At 37.2% G+C, this 20211-nt stretch overlaps 2 protein-coding genes across 2 annotated transcripts; both read left to right on the top strand.

Annotated features, from left to right (window-relative positions):
- Positions 1 to 1754: 1754 nt before the first annotated feature.
- LOC116212221 lies at positions 1755 to 3391 on the top strand. Its single transcript, XM_031546788.1, has 3 exons — positions 1755 to 2289; positions 2373 to 2485; positions 2912 to 3391. Exons 1-3 carry the CDS (start codon positions 1755 to 1757, stop codon positions 3389 to 3391), a joined length of 1128 nt encoding a protein of 375 aa, XP_031402648.1.
- An 8593-nt stretch (positions 3392 to 11984) lies between these two features.
- On the top strand, positions 11985 to 14177 carry LOC116212333 (MLP-like protein 31). The gene is made up of 2 exons (XM_031546884.1): positions 11985 to 12290; positions 13605 to 14177. Exons 1-2 carry the CDS (start codon positions 12098 to 12100, stop codon positions 13880 to 13882), a joined length of 471 nt encoding a protein of 156 aa, XP_031402744.1. The 5' UTR covers positions 11985 to 12097; the 3' UTR covers positions 13883 to 14177.
- The last annotated feature ends 6034 nt before the right edge of the window (positions 14178 to 20211 follow it).

Genomic DNA, 20211 nt, shown 5'->3' with positions numbered 1-20211 from the left:
GGAGGCGCCCGACCGAGCATCACCAGCACAGCCACTACCTTTTGCTGCTGATTGGAGGCCTAGTTTGGTTGCCTGGAGTTGTCCAAGACCATCTAGATGCGTTCTTTTCCTTCCATGGTGATTCCGTTCGACCGTGAGTGACCTAGAATGGAGTAGACGGTTCAAGAGGAGGCAATCCTTGGCGAAGAACACGTTCGTGCAGGCAAACTAGAGACTGGACAATTGGACGGTTCCGTTGATTGATCGAACAGGCCGAATCCTTGATGGGACCAGCTCAGCACCGGAGGTCAATAGGAGTCAACGCTGAGCCCGTTCGAATCCGCGATACGCCAACTAGGCACTTATCCGTTTTTTTCGTATGTTTTGTTATTTTCTATTTTCGTAATAATTTCCTATCATTTAGGATTGACATTTGATCTTGCGATAAGATTTGATCTCGCAAGGATTTGGGTGCTTTGTTATCTTCTGTTACCATGCTAAACCTTCGAGTATATATCGGGAATTAGCACATCGTTGGAAGGGAAATAAAAAAACTAGTATTTCCTTCTTGTTCTTGATCGACAAGAGCGTTCGATACCGGGAAATCGCATCAATTAGTATCAGAACGAGGTCACGATCGTATCGGGACCCAACTCAAAACGAGGCGGAGATTGCATCAAGGTCTCGACAACGACGATGGCAATGAATCGGAACGATTCGAAAGGCACGAACAATATGTGGAGGAGATCGGAGGGGCGGCTCAACCAGCTTGTCGCAGTCGTGTCGTTACAGCAGTCCGGCTCTCGGCGTCGGTCGGGGAGGTCGGGAGGCCACTGCCGCAGAGGGAGCAGTTCATCATCATTAACGGCTACTACGAGTCACAAATCGAAGGTCGAGGACCGAGACTCGGATTCTGAGGCAGAGGGCTCGATTCGGAGCTATAGGTCGAGGCACGAGATGGAGAAGCTAAGGCGCGTGAAGATGGAGTTTCCACGATTTTCGGGGGAGGACTCGCGCGTTTGGTTGGACCGCGCAAGGCAGTACTTTGCGGTGCAAGATGTAGATAAGGAGGAACAGGTGAGGCTTGCAACATTCCACCTGAAAGGAGAGGCGAATCAATGGTGGCAATGGTTCAATCATGTGAACCGCCGAAAGAAGATGTTGTGGAGACGGTTCGAGAAGGGATTGCTGGTAAGGTTCGAGTCTTCGGAGTATGAAGATGCCAATGAGGCTATGAACAAGCTACGGCAGAATGGGACCTTTCGGGAGTACCTGGGGGAGCTTGAGCACCTAATGAACACTCTCCCTCATTGGCACCCGAGTGCGCTACTCAGTGCATTCATGGTCGGGTTAAAAGAGGAGATTGCGGGAGAGTTGTGGATGTGGAGGCCGAAGGATTTGCAAATCGCTATCGAGCTCGCAAAGAGGAAGGACGAGCAACTACAGCGTGCACGAAGAGCAGGGGCGGTTCAGCTCGGTCCAGCTTCAGAATCGCAACTGGAGGAACGGGCGCATAGGCAGTCCAGCCTCCACCACGAGCTAATCTTGGACCAACGCGTCGATTAACATGAGAGGAGATGCAGCAGCGTAGGGAGCAGAATTTGTGTTTTAATTGTAACGAGAAGTTCGTTCCTGGACATACGTGCAGTAGAATTAAGGCAATGTTAATCAAGGTTGTCGAAGAGGACGAGGGGAAGGCGGTCGAGGAGCCACTAACGGAAGAAACCGAGCACATATCGATTCATGCATTAACGGGGTAGGTAAACCACAAGACCATGCAGTTTGGTGGGCGAATCGAGCAACATAAGGTCCAGGTGCTTGTGGACAGCGGTGCAAGCCTAAATTTCATAGGCCCACAGGTGGAAGAGCGATTAAGGTTAGCTGAGACAGGGCAGCAGCCCTTTGCGGTGTGGGTAGCCAACGGCAAGCGGCTGGTATGTAGCCAGGGGGTTGAGTTTAAGGTGACTCTTTATGCCTTGCCGGTAATCGGAGTAGAGGCAGTTCTCGGGGTACCATGGCTAGAACAATTGGGCCCGACACTCATGAATTACAAAGAGATGATGATGGAATTCGGAACGGAGGGTAAGAGGCACATTTTGAGGGGAGCAGTTCCGAAGGGGACGAGGGCAGTGAAGGCCCGATCAGTAGTGCAAGAAGTGACGTTGGGGGCGCAGTTATTCATGGCTGTCGAAGCAATGGTGAATACAGTAGCTGAGGGAGGAGCGGGAAAGCGGATAGCCAAGGACATGGTTCGGTTGTTGGCCGAGTTTGTTGAGGTGGTGGCCGAACCAAAGGGCCTTCCCCCTGCCCGTGAATTCGACCATCGCATTTAGCTGGTGGATGAGTCGAAGCCGATGAATGTTGCCCCGTACCGCTATGCTAATTTTCAAAAGGACGAGATCGAGAGGCAAGTCGAGCAGATGTTGAAGACCAGGTTGATCCGGCGGAGTACAAGCCCATTCTCATCTCCGGTCCTCCTAGTCAAGAAGAAAGACGACACTTAGAGGTTTTGCACGGATTATCAGGCGCTCAATGAAGCTACCATTAAGGACCGATTTCCAATTCTCACTATTGACGACATGCTAGACGAGCTTCACGAGGCATCGTGGTTCACAAAACTAGACTTGAGGGCCGGGTACCATCAGACTCGGGTGCATCCCGATGACGTCGTTAAAACGGCTTTCGGAACTCACAACGGCCACTACAAATATTTGGTGATGCCATTCGGGTTGTGCAACGCGCCATCCATGTTTCAAGCTACCATGAATAACATTTTCCAGCCCTAATTGCGGAAGTTCGTGCTCGTCTTCTCTGACGACATTCTAATCTATAGTTCGGTGTGGGATGAGCACATGAGGCACCTACGGGAAATCCTTGAGGCACTGATAAAAATCAATTCGTAATTAAGCCTTCGAAATGTTTCTTTGGGCAGGAAGAGGTCGAGTGTCTTGGCCACTTTATTTCACGGCGAGGCGTGCGGGTCGACGATCGGAAAATTGAGGCCATGAGATCATGGCCTCCACCAAAATCAGTCACAGAATTACGAGGGTTTCTGGGACTAACGGGCTATTACTGCAAGTTCGTGAAGGGTTATGGCGGGATTGCACGACCCTTAACGAATCTCTTGAAGAATGGTCGTTTTGAGTGGAGCATCGAAGCTAAAGGAACCTTTAATGTGCTGAAGACCGCAATGATCGCAACCCTCATCTTTGCACTGCCCGACTTTGAGGATGAATTCATGATCGAGGCGGACGCTTCCGGCACTGGCATTGGCGCAGTCCTTTCACAGAAGGGCCGACCTCTCGCTTTCCTAAGCAAGGGCCTCAATGAATCGAAGAAGTCGTGGTCGACCTACGAGAAGGAGATGTTAGCGGACTTACTTGCTCGGGCGCCGATTTACTATCCGGACTGATCAAAGGAGCCTTCGATATCTCATTGAGTAGCGTATCGTCACGCCCGAACAACAAAAGTGGATCACCAAATTACTCGGATTCGACTATAGGATTGAGTACAAGCGGGAATCGAGAATAAAGCTGCCGATGCCCTTTCCCGAAGAGCGGAGGCGGCGATTGCTATGGCTGTTACAGTCCCCTATTCGAACCTGTGGGCTGAGATCTCGCAAGTAACCGAGGGCGATCCACGCCTAGGACCGATTTTACTGAATATTCGTCGAGGGGAGCTGTTGGAGGGGGAATTTAATATGAGAGGAGGCTGCCTTGTAAGGACCAGTCGAGTGGTGGTGCCCGACACACTCGAACTGAAGAGAAAAATATTGCATGAGTTCCACGATTCTGTCATAAGAGGGCACTTGAGAATTTTGCGGACTTACAAACGGATTGGACAACTTTTCTCATGGCCCGGGATGAAGACGGATGTGGTTCATTATGTGCAGGAATGTTATATGTGCCAAAGGAATAAGAGCGATTCACGGAGACCGGCCGGGTTACTCGAGCCACTACCGATCCCAAACAAGGTATGGTCCGATATTTCTATGGATTTTATTAAGGGGCTACTGAGGTCACAGGGAAGGACTCGATTATGATCGTGGTAGATCGATTATCGAAGTACGTGCACTTTATTGCACTTGGGCACCCCTATTCAGCCAAGGAAGTAGCCGAGGCATTCGTTCGGGGGATCGTGCGGCTACATGGCATTCTAGAGTCGATCGTCACGGACCGTGATCGCATCTTCATGAGTTTGTTTTGACGGGAGCTATTCAAGCTTCATGGCACAAAGCTGAAAATGAGCTCCGCCTATCACCCGCAAACCGATTGCCAGATGGAGGTAATTAATCGATGTCTCGAGCAATATTTGCATTGTTTTGTCTATCATCAACCGCGGTTGTGGGAGCGCTACTTGGCATGGGCAGAATATTGGTATAACACGACCTATCAAAGATCCATTTCCACGACGCCTTTTGAGGTGGTGTATGGAAGACCGGCGTCGGTGTTGGTGGGATATGAGCCCGGTTTCACGGCTTTCAATGAAGTAGAGAAGCAACTCCGTGCTCGGGATGCGATATTGCGAGAATTAAAGTCCAACCTCGCAGCAGCTCAAAACCGCATGAAGGCAGCCGCTGATAAACATCGCCGGGATGAGCAGTTCGAAGTCGGGGATTGGGTGTATTTGAAGCTCCAACCATACCGGCAACACTCAGTGTTCAAGAGAGCTAATCAAAAGCTCACTAGCCGGTACTTCGGGCCATTTCAGGTTATTGCGCGAGTCGGGGCAGCAGCCTATCGTTTAGACTTACCGGATTATGCAAAAATTCACCCTATGTTCCATGTTTCGCTGCTGAGGAGACGGGTAGGCGAGGGGCAAGCCGTACAGCCTACACTCCCTCCTTACGTGAGTGACTGCCTTCCTGACTTGGCAACTGTTGATGTTCGGGACTACCGATAGGTCGCACATAGCGGAGTGCGCACCTGTGAAGCTTTGGTTCGATGGAATGCCTTACCAGACGAGGACGCAACATGGGAGTCGGTTGAGGTCCTGAAGCTGCACTTTCCAACCTTGAACCTTGAGGACAGGTTCGACCTGAGGGGAGAGGAGTTGATGGGACCAGCTCAGCACCGGAGGTCAGGAGGAGTCAACGCCGAGCCCGTCCGAACCCGCGATACGCCAACTAGGCACTTATCCTTTTTATTCGTATTTTTTGTTATTTTCTATTTTCGTAATAATTTCCTATCATTTAGGATTAACAATTGATATTGCGGTAAGATTTGATCTCACAGGAATTTGGGTGCTTTGTTATCTTCTGATACCATGCTAAACCTTCGAGTATATACTGGGGATTAGCACATCGTTGGAAGGGAAATAAAAAAACTAGTATTTCCTTCTTGTTCTTGATCGACAAGAGCGTTCGATATGGTGAGATCGCATCAATCCTACAAGGGTAAGTGTGAACAGGTAGAAACTTTCTTGTAGAACTATTAGGCCTCGTTGTCTATTTCATTAGAAGGTGATGCCTTGATCCGATATACGATCTCAGGGGTTTTGATTTAATCGAGCACTTGATAAAAATTTAATTTTTATCAATTTTAAAACACTGCTGCACACGTGCTACGTTTTCTAATACTTCTTGATAGTCTCTAGAGTCTAATCATATTAACATAATCTAATCATACTACATAAAAATTACGGAGATACTTGGCAGTAATGTTCATTGTATATCATGCTAGAAAAGAAAGGTCGAGGTTCGCCGTCAATGATGATTCCTTGATATGCGAGTTTTGGCTTTAAAATCGATAGGATTTCGCTACACTCAATTTCATTGAATGGTTTAATGGATATCATTGTTTGAGATTTCTTCCTTATGATAAAATATGAATTTCGACCACAGTTTTTTATTTCATTTCTTCACCCGTGATTCGAACAAAAGAACGGAGTTTTCAAAGTTGGTTGCAACAGAAGGGAGAAGAGAGTAGAGTTTAAGGGGGGAAACAAGTCACATACTAGATTTAAAACAAAATTTAAATCACGTTATTTTACAGAAAATTTCCAAAGCACGGAATTGATTTGGAATAAAGGTAAATCGCTAGGTCTGTTTTTACCCAATTGATAAAAGAGATTATAATGTATTTAGGGTTTTGCTAATTTAAGCCGTGAGTACATAGGCTAAAAGCTAATTAATAAAGTGAATTTTGTAAAATTACGATTTTGTTTTGCAAATTTTACCATTTCAACACAAACATTTATTTCATTTTCAAAATTGATAAACACATTCATGGTAAGTATGAGTTCTTACCCTATGCTTTAGAAAAATCCATGCATTAAGTTGTGTCGGCAAAAAAATGTTCGTTCCGTCTCTCCACCCCAAGAAAGGAAAGACAAGAATTATAATTTAGCACAAAAACAGTATTTCTTTTGTGAAACGGTATGCACAAAATAACGTTTAATTTCTTTTTACAAACTCTAATTCATGACCCTCTTCAAATTTAAACTTTCATTCGAAGATACGAATATGACTGAAGTGAAACACAAAACTGTACATACAAATATATACAGGATATCTCTCATAGACATGGTACTGGAAAACCGAGCACGAGCACAGCGAAAATGTTAAAATCGGTAAAAATTAAATTTTTATCGCGTACTCCTTTAATAAAAAACCTCAAGATCAAATTTTGACATAAAAAATCACCTTTTAACAAATAGGTAACATCTTATATCGATTCCACAAGAAAAGTTAAGATCTTTAAACTTACATTGTCGAATTTGGGTCGTTTCGGTCGATCCAAACAGCTGTCCAAATGTCCTGCCTCTAGCTCGTCCACACGAGCGTGTCACCACTGAGTATAGCCTCCTCTCGACCCGTACACTCTGATCTAGGTCACCAAACTCGAACGGAATCGTCACGGAAGGAAATGACCACTTTAAGGACGTCTAGGACAACACCGGAATGCCGAACCGCAGTCGAGAAGACCTTCGATCAGCCTAGGGAAGTGGGCGGTTGAGCTACACCCCTCGGTCGACTCTCTCCTCTCTTCCTCGCAATTTTCGGGTCTAAAAGATAAAAGCGCTCTCAGGGTTAATTATATGATCATATCTATATATATTTACCCTAGGGACGTAATTGCAATTATTAATTAATCCACATTAATTAATAAATCACAAATTAGTCCTCGCACTTTAAGTCATCCAATGACATGCCCTCAAAATAAGAAAGAAAGATCAAACTAGTCATTGACACAATTTTTCATTAATAGATAATCTATTTATAGAAACTCTTCAAATAAGGAAACTCTCGTATTTCCTTAATTAGATTTATCATTGATATTGAATTCGGCTTTAGGATGTGCTAACACCCTTGTTACCACATTGCAAGCCTTGTTCGATAATTAAATCCTAATTAACTTCCTTAATTATAATTAATTCTTTTCTCGGTTTAGACATGCTCAATGTGTATGACTAAGTAGGTGCATCACCAAATTGCAATGCAATTATAACATTAACTCATTTGAGATTACCAGAAGCTCTTTCTGTAATAAAAAACATAATTCCCAAAATGACATTGGCTCCCACAGTTCACAAATGACACCTAGTAGCATATTATGACAATCTAAAAGGTGATGAATATGTAATTAAAATATTATAATGAACCTGTGATTGTATATGCCATGTACTGAGTTCCTTCACTACAAGATCTTAATCTAGCCAAGGTTACGGTAAATGTCAAACCCTATAGCTGATCATATGGATTCTCTGTTTTTATTCTTAAATCTGTAAAACTTAAATATAAATCATTTTCTATTTAAGTCTATCTACCGAGGCCGAGGATCTCTCGATCCAAAATAAAACTTATACCCATAGGACATTTTCCCTGTTTCATATTAGTGAATATCGTCTTGATAAGACACCTACTTTCAAGTATGACTAACTAGAACCACTATCTGCGGAATACTCATGCCAAGCACAAATACATTAGCAGTAGCAAATTCTAATTACTTATACATGAGATAGCGTTTCATCTCGGGTCTAAGGACTATATGCACTAATACGATCTAAATAATATTCATTGACATTAGTAAATTACCATATGAATATTATTTGTACGCCACGTTCGACTACTTATCTTATAGGTATCCACATGTCTATCATGACAATAGTTATCATATAGCATGAGACTCACTACTCCATTTTCATTAGTATCTATGTACTAATCATGGATACAGAATGAGGTGATACTCTATCCGAAGAAATAATGTCCCGTTAAATCTCTTACGATCGTGAACAGTTTAAAGATATTCTTACCGAATTATTCCTTCACTCATATTTTTAACTCCTTAAGAATGAAGTATTCAAAATATCTTAAGGACTTTATTCTAATAAATATAAATGATATATGAATAATAGAATAAACTTCATTGCCATAAAATGAATTATCCAAATACATAAACCGGCTCTAGGGCATATCACTAACACATGGGGCGATCCATCTCATTCGGATATCGACTTCACTATAATCACGAAATTCTTCCATGCAAAGGGCTTACTGCTCCCCGATGCGGATTAATGCTAACTGGCAAATACTGCTAGTGGACCGCAAATGATTTTGCTGGATCCAGGAGCTATGGTTATTCACCATTCATTAATTAATAGCATCTTCAATCATTGTCTATGCCTGTATATGTCCAAAAATTAATTGCAATTTCGGATATCGACTTGACCATATAGAAGCTTTCCTAGTGACTAAAGCATTATATTAACAATAAATCTTTGGGGAAGTATAAAATATTTTATGTAAATTTCTGCTTCAAGATATTGCCGTTGCTTCCGATATTTGGTCCCCTTTTAATTTCTCAGAAAGAAAGTTCCAAGTCTGAAATTTTAAACTAATTATTAACCATGCCAATCGCCACTCAACGTAATGGAGACATGAAATCATAGAAGTAACCTGCAATATCATCGGATCAGTACCAGAATCTTATCATTAATTATATTTTAAAAGATTTCTTGAAAGGAAAAGATCAGAAAGAGAAATCTAATTTGTACTTTTTCTTTGTTTGATCAATACGCTCCATTCCATTATATTCTCCAAAGAATCCTAAGAACAACGTGGTGGTCTGTGTCCCAAAATTTCCATTTATAAAATATACGTTATGATTGTCTTTATCAATTATATTTGTGTTAGTTCTATTGCAGTACATGTCATAATTTCTCACGAGCATTTCCAATTATTAACAACTAGATACTCTATGAACTATTAAAAAGAAAAGATAATATATATGAGTAGATGCGTGGGATTATTTATGACTGTAATTATTATGCTGTATTAACTAACCTGATTTTAAAAATTACTAACATATTGGGTTCTTTTTTAATTGTGAATATATATTGGAATTAAGAGTTATTATTATATATAATATTTATAGTTAATCAATATTAAAAGTTTTCATGAAATTAAAAAAAAATTACTATGCAATACATATCTATGATTAATTAATGTTAACTTCAAGTATTTATAAATATTTTAAAATATTTTAGCTTCAAATATACTAGTTTGTCGTCATTTCAATATGAAATATTTATTGATGATTTGCTTTTTATGTAAACTAAATTTTATTACTATTTAATCTAAATTATTTTGAAAAAATAACTGATTTCTCACCCTGTTCCAGTAGATGTGGGGAATTCTAATAAATCCTTCACTTATTATATGTGAAAGGTCGAAGAATGAGAAATTTGGAATTTGATCTTTTAGCACAAGTGGCGAATTGCGGTGAAATTTTCCAAGCATTATGTACTATATATGGATTAATTCATAGTTACATGCCCGTGTATTACACGAATGCCTACAAAAATTAATAAAATATAGTTATTTGATATTTATTAGGAAATTATTTAATTTCTTGAGAACGCTTTGTATTGAAAATCTTTTGATGCTTATTAACAAATTAATTTTTTTCATTTTCTCTAGAAAATTTTATTATCTATTTGCAATTTTTATGTAATATTTAATTGTCATAATTTTTTATATTAAAATATTTTTAAAAATGGGGATAAATTCGGGATGTAAGAATTATCTGAAAGGACATCCCGTTTTTTCGCGCTTTAGTTTTTATGTATTATAATTGATAATTGATATGCACCTTCGTGTATCATTATAATCTGGGGAATTTACCCCAAATGGTCCATGGTTTACCCGTTTTTTCAAATCGATCTATGCTTTTTTTTGTCAAATATATTCCATGATTTACTTTTTGCATCAAATCTATCTCGGCGTTATCTTTTCTGTCGACATCTAACGGTCGTGCTGACGTGGCGCTCACGCGGCAAGTGTGGCCCACTATCGCTCCACGTGCCACATCAGCACGGCCGTTAGATGTCGATGGAAAAAATAACGCCGTGATAGATTTGATATAAAAAAATTAAACCATGTGATATATTTGACAAAAAAAACATAGGATAGATTTGACAAACCGGATAAACCATGGGCCATTTGGAGTAAAAATCCCTTATAATCTTCCTATAGGCAATAAGTATACATAGATACGTAGATAACTTTATGTTAAAGATATATAGATATGTAGGCGCACAATGATATTAAAATTTAACTTTTGCGAGCATATATATATCAATTGAATTTTTTTTTTCAATATGTAAGTGTCGGTGTTGTTTTCTTTTTTTTGATGGGGGTGTGTTGGGGGGGAGCGCGGGGGTTGTGGTTTGTCGGTAATGAAGCAGGTGGAGTAAGCCATATGGGCCCGATATAATTTGATAAAATGTATTTATATACGAGAACTATTGGAACTTTAAGTAGAGACAAATGTGAAGTATATATCCATTTTATATGATAAACAAATATTTATTTTTATAAGATTGGAAAATCCACTAGCAATGGAGAACTCACGATTCATATAGAAATTATTAATATAGTGATGCTTGGTCTCGACACAAACCGATGTTTGGGTACCCCGGAGTGGAACTTACCACACTCCCGCTCTCGTTGCCCTATCTCCATGACCCATGAGCATCCATCGCAGCCAAAAGTAAAGGGAAAGCTTCATACGCATAGAACCCATCCCTTGTCATAACTCAGCATGCACCGTGAGGTCCAAGTTCCACTTCCATTGACTGTGTCCCTTCTGCTCATTTATTTCCTTGTAGGTTCATGGACTTTAGATGAGGAATTGTTTGATAAATCTACCTCATCGCACGGTAAAAGTGTGAAGAAACCAACTAAATTGCAGAAAACGAATGAACGGGTTTATAAACTCATGAGTAATGAACTATAAATTTATGTAATGAAAATTCTTTATTGATTTTTATCTCATCACGTCATTACGATGAAGGTCCATTTTTCTCCAATTATACATTGAAAATGCCTTACAACTAGAAACATTAATATAATTATGATGTGTCGTCAATTAATTTCTATATACAAGGGATATAGTCATATCTATCACGAAGGAAACTTCTATATATAGAAAAAGAAATGGTATCTAGTATAGTGCCATGCACGCGGTTTCTTCTAGAAATTAAGAGGTTTTAAGTTCACTTTTTACTAGAACTAGTTGTGCCTTTTCCTTTAACTTTTCATTTCCTATATTAGATTTTTAAACCTCTCTTGTAACAAAAAATAAATATAGTGTTGAAGATATTAGTTTATCAGATAATGAAATTGAGTATTTGAAAATAAGATTGTATCAATCAATTAAGTTGATTACATCTTATGAGTTTTCAATATCTGATCTAGATTTTATGCTGGTATTATATGTTTTCTAGTTCGGTTGCTTCCTATGTCTACGAATAGGCTAGTTAATTTTCAATATCTCTTATAATAATTTTTTATTCTTCAAATATTAAAAAGTTAGTAAAAGTATGTGAAAAAAAAAAATCATATCCCGACCCGATCAACTATAATATTTTTCTTTTTCTTTTTGTTGAACATATCGATTACAATAGTTCAATCTCTCTCTTTTTTCCTGCATGTACCTTTCACTCCAGAACGTTTGTTAGCGATATGAAATACACTTCTATAAAAAGCGCAAGCGGCCATACTTGTTTGCTCCACAGCCTTGTTTTCTTTATATTCTACCTCTTTTCATCATTCATCATATTACATTATAAACATATCTCAGAAGAACAAAGTCCTTTCATTAGGAAGGAAAAAAAAATGGCTCATGTAGTACATGGGAGGATGGAGATTGATGTCGGGATCAGATCTCCGCCGGATAAGTTCCACGATGTGTTCAGCTGCAGGCCTCACCACATCTCGAACGTGACCCCTGCGAAGATACAAGGTGTCAAGTTGCACGAAGGCAACTGGGGAAAAGTTGGCTCTATTCTCTGCTGGGATTACGTCCATGGTAAGGGATGCACATACTATAACATTACATCAACCTTTGATGTCCATTGAACAACTATTAAATTTCATATCCTGAAGAAGGGAGAAAGAAATTAAGAGACTATGTGATCGATTCGATGTACAACTCACGGAAGTAGAAAATATAAATAACAAGATTCCACGACTTGAGAATTATGTCACCTTAGTTATTTATATGCTAATTAGAAAATCTGACAACAGAAAAAATGTATAACTGATATGAATGGGATATAGAATAAAACCATAATATCTCAAATCCAATTTAAGATCTTTCCTAATTATCATAAGATAATATCTCCAACACCATCAGATGAGCATGTAGAGCCACGAAATGCTTACCCTGGACAATTGGACACCTTGATCCTCATTGCGTGATTATGATCCAATGAAAACTTCATTAACTTTCAAATCACTGGTCTATTGGATCGCAAATGCTTTGATGCCATATTAAAATTTTTAGTGGGCCTACAAGACGGTTGAGTCCAACTCCAATTCAAAAGTTCAAACTGATAAATTATGAGATACTCAATCTTTTCTAAACTCATAGAATTCTTCTAATCCGATGTGGAAATAACTCATACTCTGAGCTGTCAATACACGTCCTCGCCTAGCAACATGTGACATTTGATACTTCACCTACATATGCCACATGGATTTAAACACTGGCTCTCAAAATCGGACTACAAGTAGATTTCCTTTTCCGTGCTCGGAACGTACTTATCACAATACAATTAATATCTCCAACAATAACTATGGTTTCTTAAAACACGGGGGCTTTAATGTCAGGTGGATTTCATATAAATGATTCAATATAGACGGTAATTTTTTTTTCTTTTTCCTTCGGTTATAAGAAATACTCATAAGTTCAATATAAAAAAATATAAATCCTAATAAGTAATAAAGAAACACAGGTAATCCGATAATGGGTATCAAATCTGGGATCTTTCAGTTACCAAGCAAAGGCTTGCGCGGCACTCTCTTTCATACAATTACGTTAGTAAGTTAGTATCCCTCTTCCTATGCACTGTATTATTAATAACCCAAAAGGGAATTCCAGTTAGTATTAATATTCGAGAAGCCTATTAATATTCCAAAGATTCTTCTTATAATTAAGCCTATTAGTCTCACGCAGAGAAGCTTTGCTAGATTCGATTTGTTATCTGTATCAGCTCCCCCGAGTTTGAGGGTTTTAATTTTTTCCCCCCTTTCCTCCCTTTGTTTAAGTTATGTCGTAAGAATCGTTGAAGAAATCTTAAGCACTCGCAACTTTTTGTTTTGGGCAATTGAAATCTCTAAGATGGAGAGGCCAAGGTTGCGAAGGAGATAATCGAGGCCATAGATGATGAGAAGAATTCCACCACCTTCAGAGTGACCGAAGGTGATCTGATGAAACTGTACAAGAACTTTATTCTGATCGTTCAGGCCACTCCAAAGGAGGGAGGGACTGGGAGTGTCGTGCACTGGACACTGGAGTACGAGAAGCTGAGCGAGGAAACCCCAGAACCCTACTCTCTACTCGAGTTCTGCGTACATGTCACCAAGGACATTGACGCTCACCTGATTTCTGGGGCCTAAGGACCTTCACAAGCCTTTCAGTAATATATGGACGTTTCTGCATAATCACTTGTGTGTATGCTATGTTAAATAAGGAGCCGATGCTCTGCTATGTGCAAAAACGTGTGCGGTGTTACATCTCTATAAGCCATATGTGTGACATTTTTGATTCTGTAAGATCTACTAGACGTGAAATGGATATGTTACAGGTCTGGCCTTATATTAAAAGCCCGTCCAGAATGTTTCTGTAAGATTTCTGTTAGCCTGTTATTTAATAGAATACAGAATCAGTACTGGAAAGTAATTTCGGGATTCAGATCTATGGCCCCAAATTTCAATTGCATAACGGACGAATTACATGGGGGATCTTTTCCCCGGTAATCTCTTAAATTCTGGTAATGATCGCTTGGAGCTATGCTTTCCGAACCTCTGGTGTGATAGTTGTTTTTTTATGAGGATTAGTGCAAGCAGTAATCTATCGAATTGGTGGACGTAGTTCTTAATAACTAGTCAATCCATCCTCACAAAAATTGTTATTTATCAAAAAATTATTATATTTTATAATTTAAGTTGGTTTCGAACATTAATTATTTTGTTACTGTGAAATTTACTCTTTCAAAAGTCTTCCTGTCACTAAAGCAAGTACTACTATGTTACTGCTCTTAAATCAGCGTTATCCCCTGGTTTTACATCTCAGTATTGCTGCGATTTTTTTTTCCCATAATGAGATCAACTATTATCTGTTACTTAAAGCCTGGGAAGAGTGAGATTCTTGTGCGCTAATCAAATCCTGCTGCGGCTGAACTTTAGATTTGGTTTCTGTTCAATTAAAGAAAATTTTGATTTATTATTATGCTTTGTCCCAAGTTTTATGGTGATTACCGATAACTCATTGCATGTCTTTGATGAAATAAAGCGTGCGATTATATTAGACTTGACTGCTTTTTGCAGTTTTGAATCAAAATGAAAGGCATAATTTTGACAGCTTTCTTAAAGCCTTGTAAGAGTACATACATTTAGGCTTTTAGGTAGTTCAGGTACTATTGTGGTAGGGAAATTTTCTTACTGCACTTATGAAGTCCTGGATATCGAGCAGTTGAACTTATTGCTTGATTCCTACTCGCTTAACTTAGAAAAAAAAAATTGCTTTCTTTACGGTGTTCCACAAGTTACCGGTGGATATCAAGAGCTTATTGCAAATTCCATGCTAATAGCTACGGAGAGTTCGTAAACGATGTGAATTCTCAGCTTTGCATTAACATGTTTGTGGGTCCATTTATAACATTATAAGCTCAGCACTTGCAGTGTGTAGAAGAACTGGGTCGAGTGGAGCGCAGCTGTTCAGGTGATTTAGTACAGAAATAGCTGTATTGAAGCTAAAGAGGTAGGGGTGTTGGGGTCCGAGTACTCTGTTTTTTTTTTCATAATATCCAAACCTTATCATGTAAGGAACATGTTTCAAGATTTTTAAAACCGGATCCTACCATATTGAGTCATGGAACCGGAACTTGTATTATATACCACAGATTCCGGGTACCCTATTGGAACCTGTAAATTTTTTTGTCTCGCTAAATAAAACCAAAAATGTCTCGTCCATAATGCAAAACAGAATGTCAACATATATTTAGATTAATTCACAATATATCAACAACAAAGTGTAATATGTCTCATTAATTAATATATTCGCTTGCTCAGTTCACTCATCTCTAAAAAAATTAAGGAAGAATTAATTGAATGCACAATCAACTTCAGTTTATCGGGCATGTCTCCACAGCTCAAGATAAATCATTTTCTGATGCAAACTCATACTTATTCACTAATTAGCTTGCTCACAGTGAAGTCCAGTCCGCTCACCAATTGGACTTCAATAAAGAGATCAGTTATAATATATATGAATATAATATAACTAGAGAAAATTATTATCGAGTCCCGATACCAATTCCGGTTTCATACCCTATATGCAGGAACTAGAACCGATTTTTACCGGTTCTATATTTTAATACCCGGATCCTACCTTATTTTTAACACGAGCTACCCGAACTTTAAACCTAACAACTAGATTTTGACCGGTTCTGGGCGTACCCAGTATCCGTACACACTCCTATAAAAGAGGTATAGTGGTCTTACCTGCTCTTTTTAAAGTATCTGATGAAATGTAACATGTATTCTACCGAAAAAAATAAAACATGTATTCTTTGAGCCTTCGCTGCTTCATTTTTTTGTGCATTTATATGAGATGGTATATTTTTTAGCTCTTTCCTTTTCACCTTTGATTATATATATCATTTGATGGCAATAGGATGGACCACCATCCAGAATCCATCATGTTCATTCTTTAAATTGTACGCTTCTTTAATTATCCCTTCTTGTAGGAAAAAAGAAATACCTTGCGTCTACATGACTGCAATTGGTATCCTCAGCTTATGCCAAAAAAAAAACGATGATGAGAGTCATTGCTGATAATAACCGTCAGAACACGGTCCTGTCTAAGTGTTGTTGGCATAGGGTGCTTTCTGCAACAGCAGCAGCAGTCGCCATCTCCACCCATCATTTCTGGCTCCTCCTCTTCTTAACCGTGTTTGTATAAACTAAACATCTCCCCTGGTACATTCCGTTGTGATCTTTCCCTATGTTGTATTTAGATTAAGATTATACTTGCTCTATTTATAGTTACATATGTGTACGCAAATTTGCCCTTGCTTGTTATCTGCATTCCACTGTATCCTTTTCTCAATAGGATTCTACCTTACGATATGACCTTCTTTTTTGCTTTGCATTTTGCATTGCCCTTTTTCTCTCTTAAATTAGAATGGTATAGACTGTTATGCTTTATAGTACATATTGTTTTCTGTCGTACTCTTCTAGATTAAAATAAATGATCGGTACAGTTGCCAGACACATAACTATTACGATGCTCACTAAAAGAATTTTCAGCTTTAAGGAATGTTGCCTTACACTCAAATAATTGGAGGTTCGCTAGAAGAATTTCCTGCTTCATGAATTATAAATTTACTGACATAATTAATATATTGGCAATCCCATCTCGCCGAGTATTGTGGAAGATAATTGGAGATCATGTCTTCTTCGCCTGTGCGATCAGGCAAGCCTGGTGAAGTAATGTCTTATGCAGGTCTCGGATCTGCAAAGCAAGTTGAGTAACTCACTAGCTACATACTGTGGCAACATTTAGAGTGAGGCTGGATCCATTTTTTGTAATGAAGATAACCATTTTTTGTAATTAAGTTATCTTCATTATATGTTTACTTCCATCTTCTTATGTGCTTGTTTTGTGAGTTTGGATGAGAAAGAGATTTATTCAAGTACTAATAGATAGAATGCTGACACCTATACAAAGCAGCTAACGATTATTCATTTATCTTTTTGGGAAATTATGAAAATTATTTTGAATTGGAAGTATCAGATTTCGAAGCTGAATCCGCAGGTCATGTACTATCTACCTATTGCTCATTAATTCTCATTTTACTATTATTGGACCACTGCATTGTTCCTTGTAACTTAATTATATAAATAAACTATATTATTTTCATTTTAAGATATGTGATGACTCGATAATATAACAAGCACGTGCCACTAGTATTACTTATAGATGGATGGGAGTCAACAGTTGTTGTGGAAAGGTGGGCGCTTTGAGAACTGCTCACATCACAAACAATGATATTTTGGACGAAGAAAAGTATCGATACTAATATGTCCAAAGCACACGCAAAACTTAATCGAATAAACCCTCAACTGAAAGTATCGGTATTACCCAAGAAAAAACATCATCTTTACCCTTATCTTTTTTCGATTTTTTGTAAGAACCTTTTTCCGTTTACAAGGAAAATGCATCAATTATCGACTTTGTATCATGCTTGATACAGTGCTATGTTTCCCGTCTATTTTTAACCCCATATATATGCTGTGGTATGTTGAGGTGGCACTTGATTGTGCCACGTGGTGCACAATTAAGTGTCGAAGTGGGCTCCACTAAAATTTTTTAATTACCTTATAATAACGGTAGTGGCATCCAGCGAAGTCCCTGCTGCCCGAATTTAGAAGGAGCCTCAATTCCACTTGCTGAGGCCTCGCCGGCGGACCTCACCTCCCCCCCGCCCCTCTTTCCCGGTCGCAGGTCACTGTGGCTGTTGTCGACCCTTCATCTGTAGTCCTGAGCCAAAAGGCCCAAAATACTATGGGTTGGATATGATATAGCCATATAGAGTTCCCTAGTTAGGTGCATTGTCACTTCCAAGATACGACATGTTAAAGAATATCGATACCTTGATTTCAATGATTATTATCACTGGCCTACAACCTGTGCGATGCATGGGTTTTTGATATATTTATTCTATCCAAATTTGTACTGATATTACAATTAAAGAGCTTATTTTTGATAAATTTATATTCCGATAGTTCTAATAAAAATTAATTTTTTTTGCGCCATAAAATTAATGTAGGGAGAACACAATTACATTTCAAAAAATTACTTGTAATTCATTTACCAATTGATGTTTTAAATGAACATACACTATTTCCGATTGGAAATTAAGCATGCTTGCACAACTGAATCAATTATAATCATTTAATTCAATTTTTAGATAAATATTATAATTAGTACATAAACATACATAATAAACTGATATGAATTAATCTGTTGCAATCATTTTTTACATTAAGATGAAATATAAATGCAATTAAAATTTAGAAATACATATAGGAGATTATAATGAAAATTATAGTTCTAATTCAAACAAGCTTCCGTTTGATAATGTTCTACTAAAATTTCAATTTAAAGATAAATATCATATAAATCCATAAACATACATAATAAACTGATTTGAAATAATCTCTTGCAATCATTGTTTACACTAAAATGAAACATAAATGTAATTAAAATTTAGAAATACATATAGGAAACTATAATGAAAATTATAGTTGACATTCAAACAAGCTTCCATTTGATAATGTGCTACTAAAATTATTAATGTTATAAATTTTCTATAATGAATTAAATAGAATTAAATAAATTATAATATAAATGAATTTCTTCACTATTTCTCTATTGATGTAAAATATATATATATATATATATATACATACTTAAATTGCTGAGACACTAATAAAAACAAAAACCACATACAACATCTCTTTAAAACCTTTTAGTGACATTCCTATAACCAAAATTCATATTTATTAATTGAAAAAAAAATTCAAGATTCTTTTATTATGAAATTAAAATTAGCTATTTTTACGTAAAATAAAATTAATTATTTATATTAATAGATTTAATATATGATGAAAGTACCAATTTTACTTTACATTATGTACTAGTTTATCATACTCATGCATTGCACCAATTCTATAAAACTTATTTTATAACAAAAATTTAAATAGGGAATTCATGTAATATATATATGTCATTGTAATTACCAATTTAATTTTCAAGAAAATTAATTTTAAATTTGAATACTTTTCGATAAAATTGTTCATTTTATTTTATAAAGGAATGCTTTTAGAGCCTATCAAAACCTTTAAACTACACTATTTGCTCGTTCTTTATAATAATTGATCATTCATATATTAATTTTTATGAATTTGAATATTTTTGGATAAAATTACCAAGTCACTTGAATGAGAAATTTACTTAATTGAGTTTTTATAAGCTTAGTAATTCTTAAACTTTGTAAATTGATTTTAAGTTTAAATAATTATAAATGATTCTTTTTCATTAATTATAAATATATTTATATAATAATGAAATGATAATAATTGATTGAAAATTCAACATATGTATCAATATTTTCTTTATATTCATATCCATATATATTTTTATTAATTATAATATTAACTATTACCATTTAATTTCTATATAGCATATGTTAACATATGAATATATAATGAATTTACTGTTTTGCCCCTATTAGGGTGTTGTCAACCATACATATATATATATATCTATATTGATGCAGATGAATTATTATTATTATTATTATTTAATTTCTAGTTATTTATTTTATATATTGCATATTAATTTATTAGGACATTTACTATTCTACCTCTATACAAGTATATAATTTTTAATTTTTGTAATTATTATAAGTTCTTATATTATAATAACAATCTTAGAGTAGAAACATTCATGTAAGTACTTATTTGTCACTTATTTTTTGAAGTTGGGCTTTCTTTAATAGGTCGAGAAGATACTGATTTTCATCAAACGGTTGTAATTAACATGTTTAAATCAATTCTCTTAACCTTTTTCCTAAATTATTTTAATAATTTTATTACTATAGGAGTGAGTTTTACTTATATATGAATTATTATTACTATTAATTTTTATATTGCACATT

Source organism: Punica granatum, chromosome 6 (assembly GCF_007655135.1).
Source record: "Punica granatum isolate Tunisia-2019 chromosome 6, ASM765513v2, whole genome shotgun sequence".
In the NCBI taxonomy this organism is placed as follows: domain Eukaryota; kingdom Viridiplantae; phylum Streptophyta; class Magnoliopsida; order Myrtales; family Lythraceae; genus Punica; species Punica granatum.
This window is presented reverse-complemented; position numbering and strand designations above follow the sequence as displayed.

Excerpts from the sequence above, each read along its gene's own strand:
- LOC116212333 (XM_031546884.1), top strand. The coding sequence starts at position 12,098 with ATGGCTCATGTAGTACATGGGAGGATGGAGATTGATGTCGGGATCAGA. Across the intron at positions 12,291-13,604 it reads CTGCTGGGATTACGTCCATG|ATGGAGAGGCCAAGGTTGCG; the intron begins GTAAGGGATGCA and ends GAAATCTCTAAG.
- LOC116212221 (XM_031546788.1), top strand. The coding sequence starts at position 1,755 with ATGCAGTTTGGTGGGCGAATCGAGCAACATAAGGTCCAGGTGCTTGTG. Across the intron at positions 2,290-2,372 it reads AAAGGGCCTTCCCCCTGCCC|GACGAGATCGAGAGGCAAGT; the intron begins GTGAATTCGACC and ends AATTTTCAAAAG. Across the intron at positions 2,486-2,911 it reads AAGAAAGACGACACTTAGAG|GAAGAGGTCGAGTGTCTTGG; the intron begins GTTTTGCACGGA and ends TTCTTTGGGCAG.